General features: G+C 40.6%; 1 protein-coding gene across 3 annotated transcripts in view; it reads right to left on the bottom strand.

Moving 5' to 3' along the window:
- Positions 1-1179: 1179 nt before the first annotated feature.
- The window catches only part of GLIPR2 (GLI pathogenesis related 2), a 29816-nt gene continuing 12830 nt past the window's right edge, over positions 1180-18165 (bottom strand). For 2 of the 3 annotated variants that reach the window (XM_088055496.1, XM_005517330.3), the window contains exons 2-5: positions 14104-14212; positions 10650-10753; positions 3704-3781; positions 1180-2756 (exon numbers count right to left, since the gene is read on the bottom strand). In XM_088055496.1, the coding sequence (XP_087911622.1) occupies positions 2596-2756; positions 3704-3781; positions 10650-10753; positions 14104-14212 (452 nt within the window). In that variant the 3' untranslated portion in view covers positions 1180-2595. Of the gene's footprint in view, positions 2757-3703; positions 3782-10649; positions 10754-14103; positions 14213-15937; positions 16058-18165 lie in introns of those variants that run through there. The other variant, XM_088055502.1, reaches the window with a different exon arrangement.

The raw sequence follows: 18165 nt of genomic DNA, 5'->3' as shown, positions 1-18165 counted from the left end.
ACATCTAAAACTGTCTGAGGAACATCTTGTTTGCTCTAACCTGACAGGAGATAACCTTTCTTTCTTTCCCAATCTCCACAAGTCTCCAACATGTGGTAGAGAGTGGGGTGATACACCAACACAATCTTTTAATACTGATGGCTGGCAAGTCAAGGTTCAGTGTACAATTCCCAAAAATCATGTGGCTTGAGTGAGTCACATCAGCACCATTCCCCTTCCCTTTGCATTTGGACTCCTACATACCCCATGGTTTGCTGCACAGCCAGAGTTCATTTGCAGAAGGTATCAGCATCATAATCTTGGGTCATGAGGAAGTAAATTAACAGTTTGGGTTTTTAATTGTTACAGTCATACTTACATGGACTCTCTGTGGAGTGCATGAAGCAAGCACTGAGGCGATCTGAGTGGCTTTGTGCTTCTTCCATGTCCACTTAACTTCTGAGGCCCCCTCAAAATGGTCTGTCTGAAAACCTCCGGAAGTGCACTTGCCGTAATCATTTTAAATAAAGACAAGCAAAGCTTTGTTTTGTTTTGTCCTCTCTTCACCTACCTTCCCAGTTCTCTCTGAACTTAAAATGAAACCCAGGTGCAGCAGAGAAAGATTCTGATTTGACTCACTCAACTACAATATGTACAGTTTTTCATCAATCATTCAAGGAATTATAAGGCCAGTAGCATGAAAGTCATTAGGAAAAAAACAGAGTATTTCAACACTGCCAATTTCCTTAACATCAGCTTTTAACTTTATGTCAGCTGCAGCAAGCCTGTTCATTTTTTTAGAAAGTCCTGGTTTTGTTCTCATCTTTATTGTCAGCTGAGGGCTGAGGGGAGGAAGGCCCCAAGGCTGCAGTTCCTGAGACACACACAAACCTGAGTGGGAGTCAAGTGGGTTTTCTTTACCGACAACACATCAGCCGAGAGAGGGAGCAGCAGAATGAAACAAGAGAAAGAGTCGTGCCTCTTCAGCTTCAACTCTTCACTCAGTCTTTGTATGAAGTGAGGATTTGTGATTTGCTGTATGATTTAGCCTCTCTTAGAAGGTCTCCTCTTTCTTCCCTGGACTAGAATAGTTGATGCTTTTATTTGCCCCAAAGTTACAAAAGTAATAATGTCATATGTTAATGTCCTAGAAATAAAATCTGAGGATTATTCAACAAAGAATCAGGTAACTGCAAAGGCTTGAGTAGTTAATATTAAAAATATTTATTTTTCAGTTGCTCATGATACGTGTCAAATTCTTGATTACAGCAAAAAATGTAACAAACAGCATCACAGTGACACATAATCAAGCCATAAGAGTGCAGTTTATTACAACTGTGTAAACAAAAAAGAAGTGTTTCTGCAATGGCACTGTCCATGAACCAGATTATGGCATACAGAATCTCAGCAAAACTCAAGAGAAACTTTTACAAAGAAAACAAACCCCCAAACTGAAGCATAGTATATGAACCTGGCCAAAATGGCCCAATCCACATTTAATCAAAGAAAAGAGTGTCATCAGAATTGTTGCTTGGCTTGTTCTTAAGGAAATTAAATCTTCACTGTTTTCAAGGCATCAATCCAGTATGTGTAATAGTACTATTATTGAATAATATGAATAAAGAGCAAACATCTCTTAATTATGACAATGTGAATACCTCTACTGTTAGATTATTAAAGGAGATGAGATGATTTGGGAATGTTATTGCCTGTATAGCATGACACCTTTAAAAGATATTCCTTAGGAAATAAAAATAAGTTACTGAGAAGTAAAATCCAAAGTGCACCATCAAAGAAACCTTTTTATGCATAAATATCAAAAAAGTAGAATCTTATTTATCTTCACTGGAAGTAAACAATTTGATTATAATACAAGGTACATACTGTAAACTGTAGGTTGCACTTTGAACTTAAAATACACTCATCTCAAACATATTTTATATATCAGCATCTAAAATGGGATTAAAAAATGTTTGGGTTTTTTTTTTAGATCATGCATTAATTACAGATTGATTGATGGCTACAGTTTTGACATCAGCCTTTTAGTGTCCTGCAAGATCCTCTTAATAAAAATACACAGGTCTGAATTGCACTACGTTTTACACCTGTACCTTTCATACAGAAGTTTTGCATGTGTTCCATCTGCAGAGAGTAGGTCCCACAACAGCAGGAGGTAAAGTCAGAGCAACGAAGTTACAGTTATTAAAATATACTGGACAGCTGGGAGTACATAATATAATTACAAGCTGGTATCTTCAGTTTACAGAAAGCTATGAATTTGTTTGTTAAAAAAAAAAATAAACATCCAACATGTGCTTACTCACACGCTGACACAGAGTTCACGCAAACAATTAAGAAAAAAAAAAATCTTGCCCATTTTATCCTTCAGAAATGCTGCATATAGTTCATCCTCAAGTAAATTGAGGTCCCCTCAGAAACAACAGGGGCCTGATGTGCAGATTGACTCAAGCAACAAGTAATTGCTTCCTCCACAATGAGACATGAACAGCAGTATCAAACAGGAGATTTCATTGAATTGGGCTAAATTTCAAACACTGTTAGGTCCAAATCCAGGTTCACTTGTCATTAAGCAGTAAGACTACCTTAAAAAAAAAGCTATTTTCTTGGAGGAAGAACATTTTCTTCATAATAGCCTGGATTTACTACATTTCCAGCTGGATCATATCTAGCTACCACAAAAGTTGAGCCATCACTAGCAGATGCTTTACCAACTCCCATCTTTTTTGTGTTCTTCCAAACCATTGCTGTGAAGTGACCTGAAGAAAGAGAGAGAAACATAAACATTCCCATTAGATACCAAATCTGTAACATTCCCTTTAATACATGAGGTGCTTGGGAAAAAAAAAAGAACAATACACAGCTGCTTCTTTGTCAAACATGAGAACAAGCTAAGGACATGAAAAGGAGCCCTACCTCTAGCATTTTGTCTTGAAAACCCCTAATCTGATCTGTTTTCATAGTACTATTCCCATTTCCATATCCTATATCCAAATGAGAATATGTAGCAGGAGAATCATGAAAGTAGTAGTTTGGTAAGTATCTGACTTAAAATTTTACAAAGACATGACAGCCTTCCCTGCAGCGTGAAGAGCAGCTTTGAGAGTGACTATTATTCATTTGCTTTAACCACCTCATACTCCCCCATGTATTTGCATGTGCAACTCTTCAAAATCCCCACTCTTTTTGTGGCTCCTTCTGCCTAGTTGAATAGCCACCCCTACATTGTTGTTCCCAGTATGCACAGGCAAATCCCAAAATCAGGGAGAAAAGTATCATTTTCTTCATCTGAAACAAGGTCAGATGCCTCTCTTGCTTAAGCATTATTTGAGGAACAATGTTCTCAAATTCATTCTTCACTAGATTGTCAACATGCAGCCAACAACCTGTTCCCAATCTCCAAATTTTAGCCTAAGTGATCTCTGTGTGTGGAGTGATACAATTCAGCAGAAGTCACATGTCAACAACATAGCGCATTTAGTAAGACTCCTATATGATTCCAATTTAGTATTTCTTACAGATTAATTTGCTTTAAAAGTAAATTGCCTGCTCAAAACTTTGAAGTTGGTGGAAAAATGCAGTACTAAAAAAACACTACAAATTTTGCTTAGTTTCTAATTTCCCAGGATTTTTTACACTTTTGTCAGTCTTTAGCATGATAATAGAAGTTTCATTTTTGAAGAGACAGTTCCCAGTCTGAACTTACCTGTCCTAGAAGAAAACCCTGGGTTTTGAAAGCTGTAATTTTTTATTTCACTGTACCATCTGTCAGCCACATCTTTTCCTGAAAGACAAAAGAAATGTACTACAGAATCATGACATAAACACAGACATGTAGCTCACTTAACAGCCTGGCCAGTAAGATCTTCTTTAACTTTCAGCTTGGAAGGTAAGGAAGACACATCTCCCTTGTCTTACATAAATGCTCCTGTCATCAGGCTTATACATACAGCTTTCACCAGTATCTTCCTCTTGAAATGTGTTTGAAAATGCCTGTGGGCCATGTCTTCTAAGCAAAATGCCACACCTGTGGATGTTTACCCCTTCCATCTCCAAGTAAACAAACAAAAAAATAAATTTCTGATGTCTTTTAGTTTCCCATTTTCTCACCAGTACTGAATAATTCAGATTTCTGAGTGCATTTATTTTTAGTGGTTTCTACCTAGCTGTGAAGGTCCATTTTGAGGCACTATAATACAGGGTACTACATAAACCTTAAATATTCATACTTAGGGCCTGCTTCTGTGTGGAAGTCTGTGTGTCCAGCGCTGTCTCATCCCATCCAAGGCTTTCCCTGACAACAGCTGTGTATGGACTATGACTACAGCCAGGGATGTAGCTCAGACCAGAATCTGCAGATGCTGTGCAGACAAATGTCAAATGTTACTTGTTTTCCATTACTGGTTGTTAGGAAATGCTTGTGTCAAACACTGGGGGGATGAGAGGGGTCAGGTTTTTCCCTGAGCAACCTCGATAATGAAATTTCTGCTTAGCATTCCAGAAGGCATCATCAACACAAGGCCAGGAGATTTCAAAGCAAGCTGCCAAAGCTGTTAAGCCTGCCATCATGAAGAATATGCTGGTCCCTGGTGGACTGTTGGCTGCAGAAGAGCAATGACTCATGCTTTGCTATTTTTCAGCAAAAGTCTTAAACTTGCGCACTTCTAGACAGACACTGCGTTAACTTCTTTAAACTTCAGTTTTTTATGACTGAAGTCAGCTAAAAGGATGATGCTGTTAGCCTGGCAAGCTGGTTGTCGGAGCCCTAGATGATAAGCAAATATTCAATGAAATGCTATCTCTAGAGAGGTTTATGAACTGGAAGTACTATGAACTTATATGCCACACTGCTTGTTAGGAATCATGTTTAGTAGAGTAATTAATTTTATCTACATAAAAAGGTAACAAAACATCTTTTGCCTCCCAAAGTAAAAATTTCAGGAATAACAATCAGTTTCTTCTTTTCCTACTCTCCTTCTGCCAAAAAAACCAAATGCAGTAGACATGTATGATGGTTGAAGTATGTAACACATACTTATTTGTTCATTTCTTACTCATGCTACAGCTAAAATGAAGACTAAAAGAAAGTGAAAATATTGACCTTTATGCAATACAAGGGGGGGAAAAAGGCACATACTAAAAAAAACACACAACAAACTAAGCAGATCATCCTATCCCACTCTAGATTTTATAGCTATGAAGGATTTAGATGGGTTTGTGGTAAGCTGGGTGTAACAGAAGTACAGAATGTGACTGCTGATATATCAGACTTTATGAAGCCTATGTATTTTATTTGTACAAGTGCTTAAGTGACCGTACTACATAAGTAGGGTTTTAGCAGACATAGGACTGTGTTCTCACTGCTGCCAGCTTTTTATTCCCTCTGTTATTGTATCAGTGTGATATAGTATAAACAGTATTTAAAGAGAAAGCTACCCCCACTTTGCTCACTATAGCTCTGAGAAGTGAGCCTAGGCTGCACATGACAGAACTTAAAATCTCCATAATGCAAGTATTGAAGGGCACATGGAAGTTTTGACAAACACTATCTATTCATAATTAATTTGCTTTTAATTTAAGGAATACTATAATTTGAAATTTTTTTTTAATTCAAGGGAGAAAGCAATGGCATTAGGTAAGACAGCCTCAATCCTGTACCTGAAAGAAAATGAGCACAGTTGGGCAGCACAGTCTATCATGTGTTAATTCCCAGATTTTAAGGATGAAAGCTTTCAACTGACTGAGGCCAGGCAGTTAAAGCCAAGAAGCTGATCACTATTCTCCCTTTTTCACATGCAGGATCAAGTTTTCATTAGATAGCACCGCTGTCATCATCCTTAAATTAAAAGAGTCATGGCCTCATAAGATGTGAGAAAATAAAGACTGACTTTTTTCCAGCAAAAGAGAAGGTCACCAAAGGGCTAGGCAACTTCTGACAAACTCTGTCTTGAAATCATGCTAAAGAAGTGTCCTATAAGTGAAGGGAAAGAATTGTATCTGTCACATGGCACAGGAAGTGAGGGGAAGTCCAAGGTGGAGGTTATTACCACATGAGAAGACAGGTAGGTACCTAGTGATTAAACAGTCTCTCTTTCCTCTGAAATACTTTTCTTCTGATTCTTTGCCCTTTGTGGAGCAGTAAGCAATGCCCTGGTGGGACTCAAGCCAAAGCAGTGTTGAAAGTGACAGCTAGCACACAGGGGACTAAGGAAAACCCCTGTTTTGAGCCCAGTGACTCCCAGGCTCCCAGAGAGAAAACAGCACAAGGGTCAGGAGTGCACTGAGCCTACCTGCTTTAGCAGCAACTTGCATCCTCAGACTTACTGGTTCAGAAAACTGACCACAGTATTCCCATTTCAATGTATTATGGGATAAATTATGCCATCATATTTAGGGTCTGTTTTGATTGCTTTTCAATGTTTCATTGAAAACAGCTCCTCCTGCTCCAAAGTTCCCCCAAAACAGAGGAAGTTGGTTGCTTTTCAGTCAGAAGGAAAAAAAAAAAAAAAACAACAAAAAAACCACAGAAAAGAAATTGCTCACATCCCTCATTCCTGATCAGAAATGATAAAGTTTACCCCTCTCAAAAAGCACACAGATATGCCCTGCAGTCAGAGCCACAGCTTCTCTTCTATTGCTCTGCTTGTGGAACTGATTCATAAATATTCTGCTGGGCTTTTTTATGACCCTTCCTCTTTGTACTGCTGTAAACCACACTCAGAGTTTCAACACACTCGCTAAGGAAACACAGTTTGACTCCACCCTTCTCCCAAGTGAGAGATAGCTCACTGATGACCTGCTCAGCTAGGCTTACTAGATGTTCATTTCAGAACAGGCTGAATCTCACTCCAATGAATTTCAGTCATGATGGACAACCTTCCTCACTTGAAAACTTGGTGCAACAACCCTTGAACTAATGCCCAAGTACAGTTTTGCCCAAGACTAGGGCCAGAAGCAGTACAGTGATTTGATTTTATTTGCAGAAGCTACATGCATGCAACATGGTCACACTGACTGTACCTCAAGCTTCCTCAGAGGGTCAGAGGAGTGACCATGAGGGCTCAGCCCATATGTAGGATTAACAGTCTAAATTATGTCCCCCTTACTCTCAAGGGGCCACTGCATATAAGCAGGTGCCATTACTCTTGCCTGGCCATGCTCTGTATCTCATCAGCTGTGCTGTTGTTTCATAAATATAATTTTTAGCTATTCTCCTGTGTGAGGAGCTCCATTCTGTGTGGATGTTGAGGGTGTGAGTGCCAACAACCAGTACCAGACCAAGGGCTGCAGGGACCTCTGTGTCTGTGGTGCCAGCAACTGGAGGACCAGCAAAGCACGAGAGGTCCTGGTGAGCAGGTGAAGTGCCCTGGGAGGAGCTGCTACAGAAGTGTATGGCCATTGCAGGGTGGCTTCTGGTCAGCAGCCACGGACCTGTGTGTGTGAGATGCACTGTACTAGCAACTGGAGTGGAACTGCAGTCTCAGGAATTGGTATGTCCAGGTGCGAGCTACTGGTGAGATTGGCATCCAGGGACAGCTCTGGGCAGACTGAGTGTCTGAGCTTAGTTACTGCTGGGATCCACAATGAAATTCTATTTCTATTATTATATATATGTATATTATGTCTACTTTTAAATCATTTACTGAGAAATAGATATTTGAATTTTACATACTATATTAATTTACTTATATATACTCCAGTAACATATAGGGGAACATATATTGCAATAAGCTAGAAAAGGAAAGAGGAAGAGGCCACTGGTGCTGTTCATGTTAATACTGACTGCATCCGTTTGTGCTGCTCTTCATAAATGCGCATATCCATGCTGTACACGTGTGTTTGTGTGTGTAAGGCTGGAAACACATTCCCAGCCTCGCCATCAGGAACACAATGCTGTAGCAGCCATATTCCTGTATTCAGCTCCCCTCAACACTTAACTTCTCTGTGCCCAGCCTTACTGTTTCTCCTCATACCAAAGAATACTTAAATCCTCAAGTAATCCCACTAAGTTGTTAAAAACATTTTAATAGAATCACATAGGGCATATTTCTCTGCAAATGGGCAGCACCTCGGTGATTCACTTAAAAACTAAGTTTTCACAACATTCCTTCCATCAGTCTGGGGGGATAGAGGGTAGATTTATCGTTGCTCTTGAAATAAAATATCTACCTAGACTAAAGTCATACTAATGGCTTTTGGAAGTAATTCTCTACTTTCAACATCCCTCACGGAAGTCCTTACTTTATTTTACTTTTTTAACAGTATTGTGTGAACCTGGTGTTAGGCATCAAGAAAGGCCTTCAGTCAGAGCACGCTCCTCCAGGGCTGGGACAGACAGTGTTTGTGCTGTTCTGTACACTAGTCCCAACCTTAGGAGACCCAGATTCCTCCTATGACAGATTTGGGGGATGGCTGACCATGGATTTCTCTTACAAGCTCTCTAGAGAGTTCATAAGCTGCAATGTTTCCACCAGCAACAGGGCATGCTCGTCTCAGCCACACCAGCCATCCCAAACAGAATTCAGACATCCAGTGCTTGCCTTCAGCCTCCTGACACATGAGCAGTGAGATGAGGCATCCTGAGAAGCCTGACAGCACAGCTGCCAAGGCAGGCAGCATTAGTGCCTCTCGCATTAGTGGCAGATGACAGCTCACTTATTTGAACACAGACAAAAAACAGTCTGACACGGAGCAGTTCCTGCAGGACTGGAGGGAGGAAACAGCTGTCAACCATTTCTTGGATTACAGGGATAAACATATTTCTAGCAACAGCTTTAGGCCATATAACTCTAAAATCCTGACCAGAATTCAAGGTATTCTTGTACCAGGAGAGGAGTCATATTAGAAGGCTTTATAGTTGAAAGCTTAAATCTTCCCTGAAACAAGAAATGCATCTTCTGGCATTATTACAGAACTCAGCAAGAGCCAAAACAAACAACAGCATCACTTTTTGAGAGAGAATACAGAGTATTCTAGAGGTTTATTGAGTCTTGCTTTATCTGGGAAAGAAACCAGAAGACACTGCCTGCCTTTGTTAAGCCCCTGAATGGATGTCTTAATCCAAATTTCAGCCTCATTGAGCAGGGTACAAATTAACTACCCAGAGGGAACTATATGAGAAAAAGGAAGAATGAACCAGCTCCACAGAGACAAAGACTAAGCCTAGATGAGAAAACAACTTCCTTTGAAGAACTAGCTTTCTCATTCTGGTACTTTGAGTGATCCTGCTGCATTGGAAATATAGAAATGTTACACAGAACAAAAGAGGGTGTAGCTTAATTTTCTCAACATGGCATTTAATCCTGTGGATAAAAACCAGCAAAACTTCTCAAAACTGGAAAGTTAAGTATGGAAACTGTGCATTGAAGAAAACAGACTGGATCCAGAGAAAAGGTAGACATTACGTAGAACGATTTGTGTGTTATGTTTCCAGCTCTGTAAATGGGAATTCTGTGGCTTTAACCTCGAGGGAAGGAGCACAGGCCATTAACACAAACAAGAAGAAAGAAGTAAGCTCAGTCAGTGAGTCATAGCCACTATGCAAACTCTGCCATACATCTGTGTTTTCCCATGCTGCTCCGAATCCTTTCCTCACACCCTTGCGAAGGACAGAATGCCAAACATGAGCAGATCAAACTGTGTTTTTCCACCATGGGTTTCTTTTTCAACATGAAAATGTACCCACTTGAGACTAGAGTTGGCACTTGAGGAGGAACCAAACAGCGTCCCTGGGACTAAAATTCACTAAAATTTCCCAGTTCTTCAAACACAGCCTCCAGCCTGCGGAAATGATCTTCTGTTTCTTTGGGGCTGTGCTGGAAATTCCAGGGGTAGTTTGGAATAAAGAAAGCAAGTGGCCACTTTTAATACATCCCACCTGCTGTCCCAGCAAGCTGAGACGAGCCCTGCTCACTGGAAGGAGGCAGGAGGAAAGAGACTGCTGAATCTGTCTCCAACTGAGGGCTCACTACAGGCTGTCAGCCTGACCAAAATTCAGCTCCTGGGACACCCAAACCAAAGGCTCCCAGTTACTTATTACATTTACAATCAGAAAATACATGGAGTAAAATAGTTTTCAAAAATGTAATCATGGAAAAGGGCTTAAAAGCCCATTTGCTGACAGAGTGGAAGATATTACTGGAAGGACATTAGCCACTGTCACTCTGGTGTCAGTCCCCTGCTTTTGCCCCCACAAACAGGAACTGCTGCACAGTGTGCAAGAGACATTTTTCCACATCCCTCACCACAGCTGGGCTGTGGACAGACCTCTCTTTGGCTGGGACAAACTAAGGATAAAGGTGCGGTAGGGGCATTGCTGGCTCCATTCTCCCCTGCCATGGACACACAAGTACCACTAAAGACAGCTACACAGCAGGGACACACGGAGTGGCCTAGCTGCCATGTCCTGCCTCCAAAGGGACATGACTCATCACCACAGTCCCTTACTCCCTCTGTGCCCACATATGCTTCTTGCTCTCAGGACACATAAGTGACTGCAAACCACCAGCCTGTCCCCAGAGAGCTTCCTAGGGCTGGGCTATGCTGGATACACTTTTGAAGTAGAGGAAATCTTGCAACCAGATGCTCTGAGCCCAAAGTACTTGAGATAAGGCATTTATCAGGTATCTGTGAGACAACAGAAGAGAGCTCACCTGATTGGTCATAGGATGCCCATGCTAGGTTTTCTCCACAATTCCCATTAGCAGACTCGGAGCTGTGCTTGAGGACCCTCGTGGTAGCCAGTTCTTCTGCATACCTAGCAAAGGAATCCACACATTGGATCAGGGACCACAGCTGCAATCAGCAGAAAGGAGGAGGAACAGGAGGAAGAGAAGGATATGCAAGCAAAGAATTGTGATAGAAGATGATGGGTTTAAGTCAAGTTGCAAAGCCCTGAAGCCAGAGATGCTTTAAGGTTACATAGATCTATGAGTTAGGCAAAGGGAAAAACACATTTTCTCTGTCTTTCATGAGCATCTGTATAAATTCTGAGAAGGGCCTAGAAGAAATCAAAGGGCAGATCCCTTTGCACCACATTTTAACCAGCACCTGGAAATCCACCAGCCATCGTTAGCCACGGCTGCTGGTGGAAAGGGAAGTACCTACAGCAATTGCTACACGTGTCACCTCCTGGCATTTCTAGGTTCCTCACAGGAGTAAATTAAATGTTCTCAGTGAGACTGGAAAAAATCCAGAAGTGGGGATTCAGTCAAAGCAAGCGTAACCCCCCCCCTACATTTACAAATGAAAGAAAAAAAGTCAAACGCAAAAGAAGAGCAATGTACCAGGCAAGAGAAGAGGACCACATGGAGACTCTGAGGCAACAACTGCGTAAATCAACATAGGGATAAGCAGCACTGCTTCTATAGAATTTGACATGTGTGTGAGCATGGGATGTATTTTATTTTCTTAGGACAATAGTGTAAAGAAGAACATCATGGGTAAAACAATTACGCTCTTTATTCAACATTGGAAAGGCTTCAGTGAAGAGACAGGGAAATTGGAAAGACCATTTGTTATTTCTTATAGAGGCAACACAGAGAGTCATCAGGTTGTAGATTTACAATTCAAGTGAGACAAAGCACTCCTTCCACACTGTGCAGCAGAAGTCATCGCCACAGGACAGTGCAGACATCAAAGCACATGTGAGTTTGGAGAAGAGAGCAGCAAATTCACAGTGTATGGATGTGGGGAGGAATCTTCACAGCATATTAAACAACAGCAACAAATAAATGAGGATACAGCTTACTGCTGAGGAAAACCATAATTTCCAGGAGAAGATAATGGGGGAAGGATCACATTTGTTTTTTTCTTCCTACTCCTTCCATAATCATGAGCTTCTGGTATCTGCCAGAGACATGAATTTTGTCCAGCTGGACATTTTGACCCAAGCTAGTACTTCAGTCACTACATCCTAATTTTCTTCTGCCCTAATCCTCCCACCAAAACAAAACAAAAGGGTTTTAAGCTACATCCATTAATTTATAAATAATGAAAACTTGTCAGTTTGCTAGATCCTGGACTAGAGGATCTTCATATGCTATCTCTACAGTCCCGTAATTTTTCTCAGGATCCTCATATCCCAAGTTAGAGGCAGGACTAGGACAAAGTACACGTTGCAGATGGATGAAGCTGCCAGGGATTTAAGACAAAGGGTGATTAATACACTCCAGCCCAGGCAGTTGAAAGCATGAGATTTTCATCTGAGATCATCACCCTATGCTTCATTACAGTCAGAGATAAACAGACACCTGCTGAGGCTGACTCATCTCATGTTAAAGCAGGGATCCAATAGTTCACCTGTCACAATAACTGGACCTGAAAATAGTAGGAAACATACCATTTTCAAAACAGGTAGAAAAGCACAGAAAAGTACCCAGAGATACACCAAATACATATCAAAAAAGGTATATATAGGACATACCCAAAGAAAAGGTGAAGTTCTTTTAATTTAAGAATATGCAAAATCTGTCTTGACAAATACAAGATTTCTTAAATGTCATATCTTTTATTAAGAGAAAATATTTCTTGCTCTTGCTGTCAACCAGTTTTACCAGTCTCTGAATATGTCTTTTAATTCTTACAAGTTACAGACCTCAACCAAAGAGAGGTTTTCTATTGTTGCTTGTCACAGCAGGGCATCAGCTGAGACCAAGGACGGCTGTGAGAAATTTCTGAAGGATCTAAAAATACCCAGCAAGGGCAACAGTACACTCAGATAAATGTGGAGCAATGCATATTTGATAGAATAATCTGAACTATTCATACAAGCCGACTTGTTCAAACCAAGTGTTGCACTTCTGAGACCCAACAAGTGCTATTGACAAGTCAATGAAATCTTTTCCTTACTGAGAGCATGAAAAACAGAAACAAAGAAAACCTCTCAGAAGAACAGAAGGAAAGCCCCAACAGATTACAAGGTTGGTAAATGAGTCACTGGCGTTCCTCGTCTTAGGAACAATGTATCCACTTACAATGGTGTCTCAAGGGAAAAAAAAAATAAAAAAAAGAAAACACCAAAACGCCAAGATTTTTCTTGCTGCCAGAGGTCATGTCCACATGCCATTGATATGTGTGTTGTTCAGCACAACACCTGGGAGAAATCTAGGAGTCAGGTGCCAGTTTATCTGCATGACGTCTGTGTCCCATCATGCTGGGACAATAAATCAGGTTCTGGAAAGACTACAGCATCTCTGTCTCCCAATCACCCAGCACAGAGGAATCTACATGGTTGTGGTAGAAAGCTAATGGGAGGAGATCTTATCTCTAGAGTAGAGAACAAACTGCCCAAAATTCAGTACAATTTATCTTCTGAATAGTTTAATCAGCATTTACTCCTTCAGTTATCTCCTTTGTGCTATGAGGATCAGCATGAAAATAAAAAATGAAGATTTTTAAACCTACTTTTAGAAAAAGATTGCTCTAAAGAGAAAGGAATTAATCTGGTTATAATAACTACAGTAAAGAGGACTTAGCAGTATTGGACTCAAATTCCTGTAAGGAAGACTCAAGTCAGAGAGCAGGAAGATGGATTCACTGTAAGTTAGACTGAGAAGAACTTGTGCAGTCTTCAACACTGGAGAAGAGGCAAGATGTTTCCTTCATGACAGGACAGAGAACATATAATACTTTTACTTTTGAGGCTGGGATATAGATATATTAATCTGAAATTACTTCCTCTTGATTCCACTGATTTCAGACCAGTCACCACTTTTTACCATGAAAAAGTTCTTTTCTCACTATTTCAGCAGGAGTAGATATTCTCCTGCAGATAATAATCCCTCATCTGACAAAAGTGGTGGTAAAGTATGTTTTAGACAACTGCCCTCTGCAGAGGACACCTACCAGATGCAGACAGATGTGTTCCACATCTGAAAAAGGCTCCAAGAAAGATTCATACAGTTGTGACCACAGAAGTGTCCATATGACCAGATACTGCTATGTGAGGAAAAAAGCAGGGATGAAAGAGTTCCTCACTTTCTACTCAGTAAGTCTTCACTCGTTATCAGCATGTCAAAAGACAAATATCTTTGCAGTAAACACAGTCAAACCTAACAGACAAAAGTGCCACAAATCTCATTAGAGAAAAGAAAGGACTGAACTCACTGTTGGGCTCCTCTGTTTAACTTCTTGCAGAGTTTTAATGGGGGGACTCCATGCTTCTTCCTGTAGTCATTGTGTACTTTCAAGACTTCTTCAGCAAATTGTTTGGAAGCTGAAATCACATTAAAAAAAATTGGAAAGGTCTGTCAAATACAGACATTACTGAAGACAGAAAAAGCACACCCTGTACCACTGGCACAGGCTGGACAGAAGAACACAAGAGTACCATCCTCATTACCTGACAGCAGGATGAAATGAGCCACTAATGACTTCCATCCAGAAACAAACTCTAACAGACAGTCCCATTGGGAAGCTACAGACTCAGCAAAGGTTGAAGAAAAATGTGATCCATACTGCTTTCCTCAATAGCAAGGCGATTTAAGGTTAGTCAATCGGTTTGTCAGTTTAAAACAGAAATCAGTTTGACTGACTTTCATTTTAAGCTATCAGTGCACTGCATCACCATTCCAATCTCAGAATAAGCAACAAATAAGTCCTCCAAGGAGATGCATTAAAAATGCAAATGATTGTCCCTCTATGCAAGAACTGTCTGTATTAGTCAGGGCACCACCTAAAGAGGATGAAGATACTAAAATGTTTAGATCTCCACAAGTACTTTGAAACATGCACCATTCTTCTAATTCATTTTATAGCACAAATTCATAGAAACCTCAAAATGCACCTTTATTTGGCTCAAGACAAATAAATGTTCCCAAACAGCAACTGGTAAGGAAAGAAGCAACTGCTGTGGTATGGGTTTTTGTATTTATTAATGATTCATCAGATTCATTTCCGAATATCCCAATTAGCATGACTGCCATAATTTTCCTTGTAAGATACTTCAGAAACCCAAACAGATCCTATGACTAGAAAGTGTTTCATGTTATTACCTTAGGTTTCTCCAACTTACTCTCACTACTTGATCCTAACAACTAAAACCAATCATTCTCTGCTGTATTAGCATTATTCTTTTCTGCTGTTTGTAACAATGCACTTTCCCCACAACAAGAGCTGTCGGTTTGCACACACACCACTCTCAGAACTTTTTCCTGAGTTGATTATCTAGCTCAGTCTCATGCTTTAGGCTGTTCTTGGAGCTCTCACCAGTTTCCTCAATAGCTCTGGGATAATATCTAAGCCTAAAATAATCTCAGTATGCAATGTGCATAAGAAAGCCATTACAGTTTCATGCAGTACCTTAAATCTTTTGAGCATTGTCTGAATTTGGGTTGACTCTCTCCTGACCAAAGTGCCATTGCAGACATATATATCTAATATATTCTCCATAACATGCTTTCAGGCTCACTCTTTTGTTATCAGTTTGTTGGTATAACACAGCAGCCTTGTTAAACAAGGTGACATCTGCCCAACACCTTCCTTCTCCTTCAGTTCTCCCTCAATTTCCGTATCACAAGTCCAAACAACCAGGCAGCTCCATTCTGGTATTCAAGCAAACAAACTCCTTTTTGCTAATGAACTTGTCCCATCACTCTGATTACCATTGCTCACAGCTCACTGATTCTATCAGGCCAGAGTCCTAAATCTCTCATCTACTCTATTATAGAGGTAGCCAATTTCTACAGCATCTATCAGAAGTCACTGAGGAAAGCAAGCCTACATCCAATTCACGCCCTTCCCTGATGTAGGTGGTCCAGGTTTCCAGCAAGGAAACCTTAAGACTTCAAATTAAAGACACTGAACACACAGCTTTGAAATTTGCATTGCATACTCAAGACTACCTTTTTTTTTGTTTGAAACCATGTTAAACATGTGGCTGGTATTACTTAGACTTCATATCCCACCCACTCAGCACTGAATAGTAGATAAACAATCTGACCTGCAAGTATGGAAGTTTCAATCCAAATCATTTGCTCTCAATTACAGCATAAAATTGAAATTCCAATTAAAAAAAACAAAAAAGTCAGCTGAAATATAGACTTTGTCAGTGCTCAGTCCATACATTAACAAAAACATAATGTAGAAATAGAAACAAGCATAATGTAGCTCTGTACTAACTTTCTGACTTACAAAAAGTAAAAAGTCATGGACAAAACTAAGTTGCTTCTAGCTACAGCAGGCACTGCTATGCTGTCCCTGGAGAACCTCAATCCTCCCCTTCCCTCAAAGGTGGCTGCTATAGAAATGCTTATCTTCTGTGACTCAAGCTCATGTGCTAACCACCTCCCTCTGTACAGCTTCTCCCGTGCCTGATGATGTGTGGAGAGGGACGCCCAAGCCCCAGATATATTTAAGATTTGTTTCAAGAATGCATGTTAAGTTTTTCCATTTTACCAGTGTTCCATACACTGAGAAGCCAGGCATTAAAAGTGAGAGTTAATGGGAGTTTTCAGGCTCCCACCCAAAGGGAACAGCTTCCCAAACAGCTGTGCAGACGTACTTCTCTCCCTCCATGTAAGCTGCTTGAAAAAAATATTTTCTACTGCCAGAGAGTTGAGTTTGGTCATGAATCATTACACAGCTTAATAAGTAAAACAACTGAAGGTATTAGATACAGTTGCTTGCTCCTCAATACCACATTATTTACCTCTACTTCTTATTTTTCTGGAACACTGGCTAAGATAATGGCAGCATGTGACGATGAATTTCTAGGCTATGGCGTGGTACAGAGCATACCTTACAGTTGTTAGGCTCCTGGACTTCCAGTTTCATTGATCAACTTTGTGTGACAGGAAAAAATAAGCAGAGGAATCTAGGTCGTGTTTTCCCATTACATCTGTTTTTCAGAGAATTCTATTTCTCCATTCTAACTGTCCCTAAACAGTGCCAATCTACTAAGTCTTTTTTGCATGAAGAGCTCTTCCTGCCTGAATCCATACAGCCTCTTCTTAGAGCTGTCTTCTCCTACCATTTCTGCCTTAGTTTGGGCATCAAAACAGAGGTGAGTTACCCAAACATGTGTTCCACAACACGAGCTGCCCTGCATCACCTTTGCAGCTGTCAACTGCACCTCCTCCACCGGTCTTGTGGAGCCGCCAGTTGGGAACGGTGAACTGTTCCACAAAGCACCAAATCCCTACACAGCAGAAATGCTGGGGGAAGCCTTTCCCTCAGCACTCAGGACACACAACATAACAGCAGCCACACACATGACTAGCAAAACAATCATACATTTTTATGCCTAAGTATCCACCCAGGTGACTCAAAAATGAGGCCTGTATCAATCTCTAAAGGTATTGTTTCTTCTCAGCACTTTTTGTCCTATTGTTCTTGGATTAATCTTCACTGAGAATGTTTTACTTTCCATAAATACTAAGTTTTTCTATTTAGCCTTCCAATAATTAATATATATAATGTTATCAACAAGATAGAGTTGGACTGTTCAGTCTAGAGAAGACAAAGCTTTGGGGAGACCTTATTGTGGTCTGTGCTTAAAGGGGTCTTATAAGAAAGACAGAGGCAATTTATTAGGGCCTGTAGTGACAGGACAAGGGGTAATAGGTTTAAAATAAAAGGAAGTGGTTTCAGGCTAGATGTATAGAAGAATTTTTTTATGATGAGGGTGGTGAAACACTGGCACAGGCTGCCCAGAGAGGTGGTGAATAACCCAGCCCGGGAAACATTCAAGGTCAGCTTGGATGGGACTCTGAGTAACCTGATGTAGTTGAAGATATACCTGCTCTGGGGGTTGTATTAGAGGACCTTCAACAACCTCTTCCAACCCAAATTGCCCTGTTACTATGAAACAAACCTCATTCAGAATCCTACACAGAAGGGTACCATTATGTCTGTCTCAATCTCTCTCTGAACCGTGACAGAGGCCTCAAACTCTTCACCTAATGTCTGCATTAGAGGTAAGTTGAGATAATGACCCCACCTTTCAATCTTGCCACAAAAATAAATAATTAGAAATGTGCTCATAGAATAATAGGACACTGCATGTTACTTCCATGTTACTCTTTCAGGCCCAGAACCCAGGCAGAAAGAAAGTGGCCAGCCAGGCCAGGGCTAATTTTTGCAGTAGCCAGAAGGAATCACAGCTAGGACCTGGAGATTATTCTATACCACCTCTCACCATTTTCCAGGAATTCGGGAAGGGGTCTTTTC

Source organism: Pseudopodoces humilis, chromosome 1 (assembly GCF_049639895.1).
Source record: "Pseudopodoces humilis isolate 2021_Gansu_Grassland_sample_001 chromosome 1, ASM4963989v1, whole genome shotgun sequence".
NCBI classification, from domain to species: domain Eukaryota; kingdom Metazoa; phylum Chordata; class Aves; order Passeriformes; family Paridae; genus Pseudopodoces; species Pseudopodoces humilis.
Note: the sequence above shows the minus strand (reverse complement) of the source record. Positions and strands in the feature narration are given on the sequence as shown.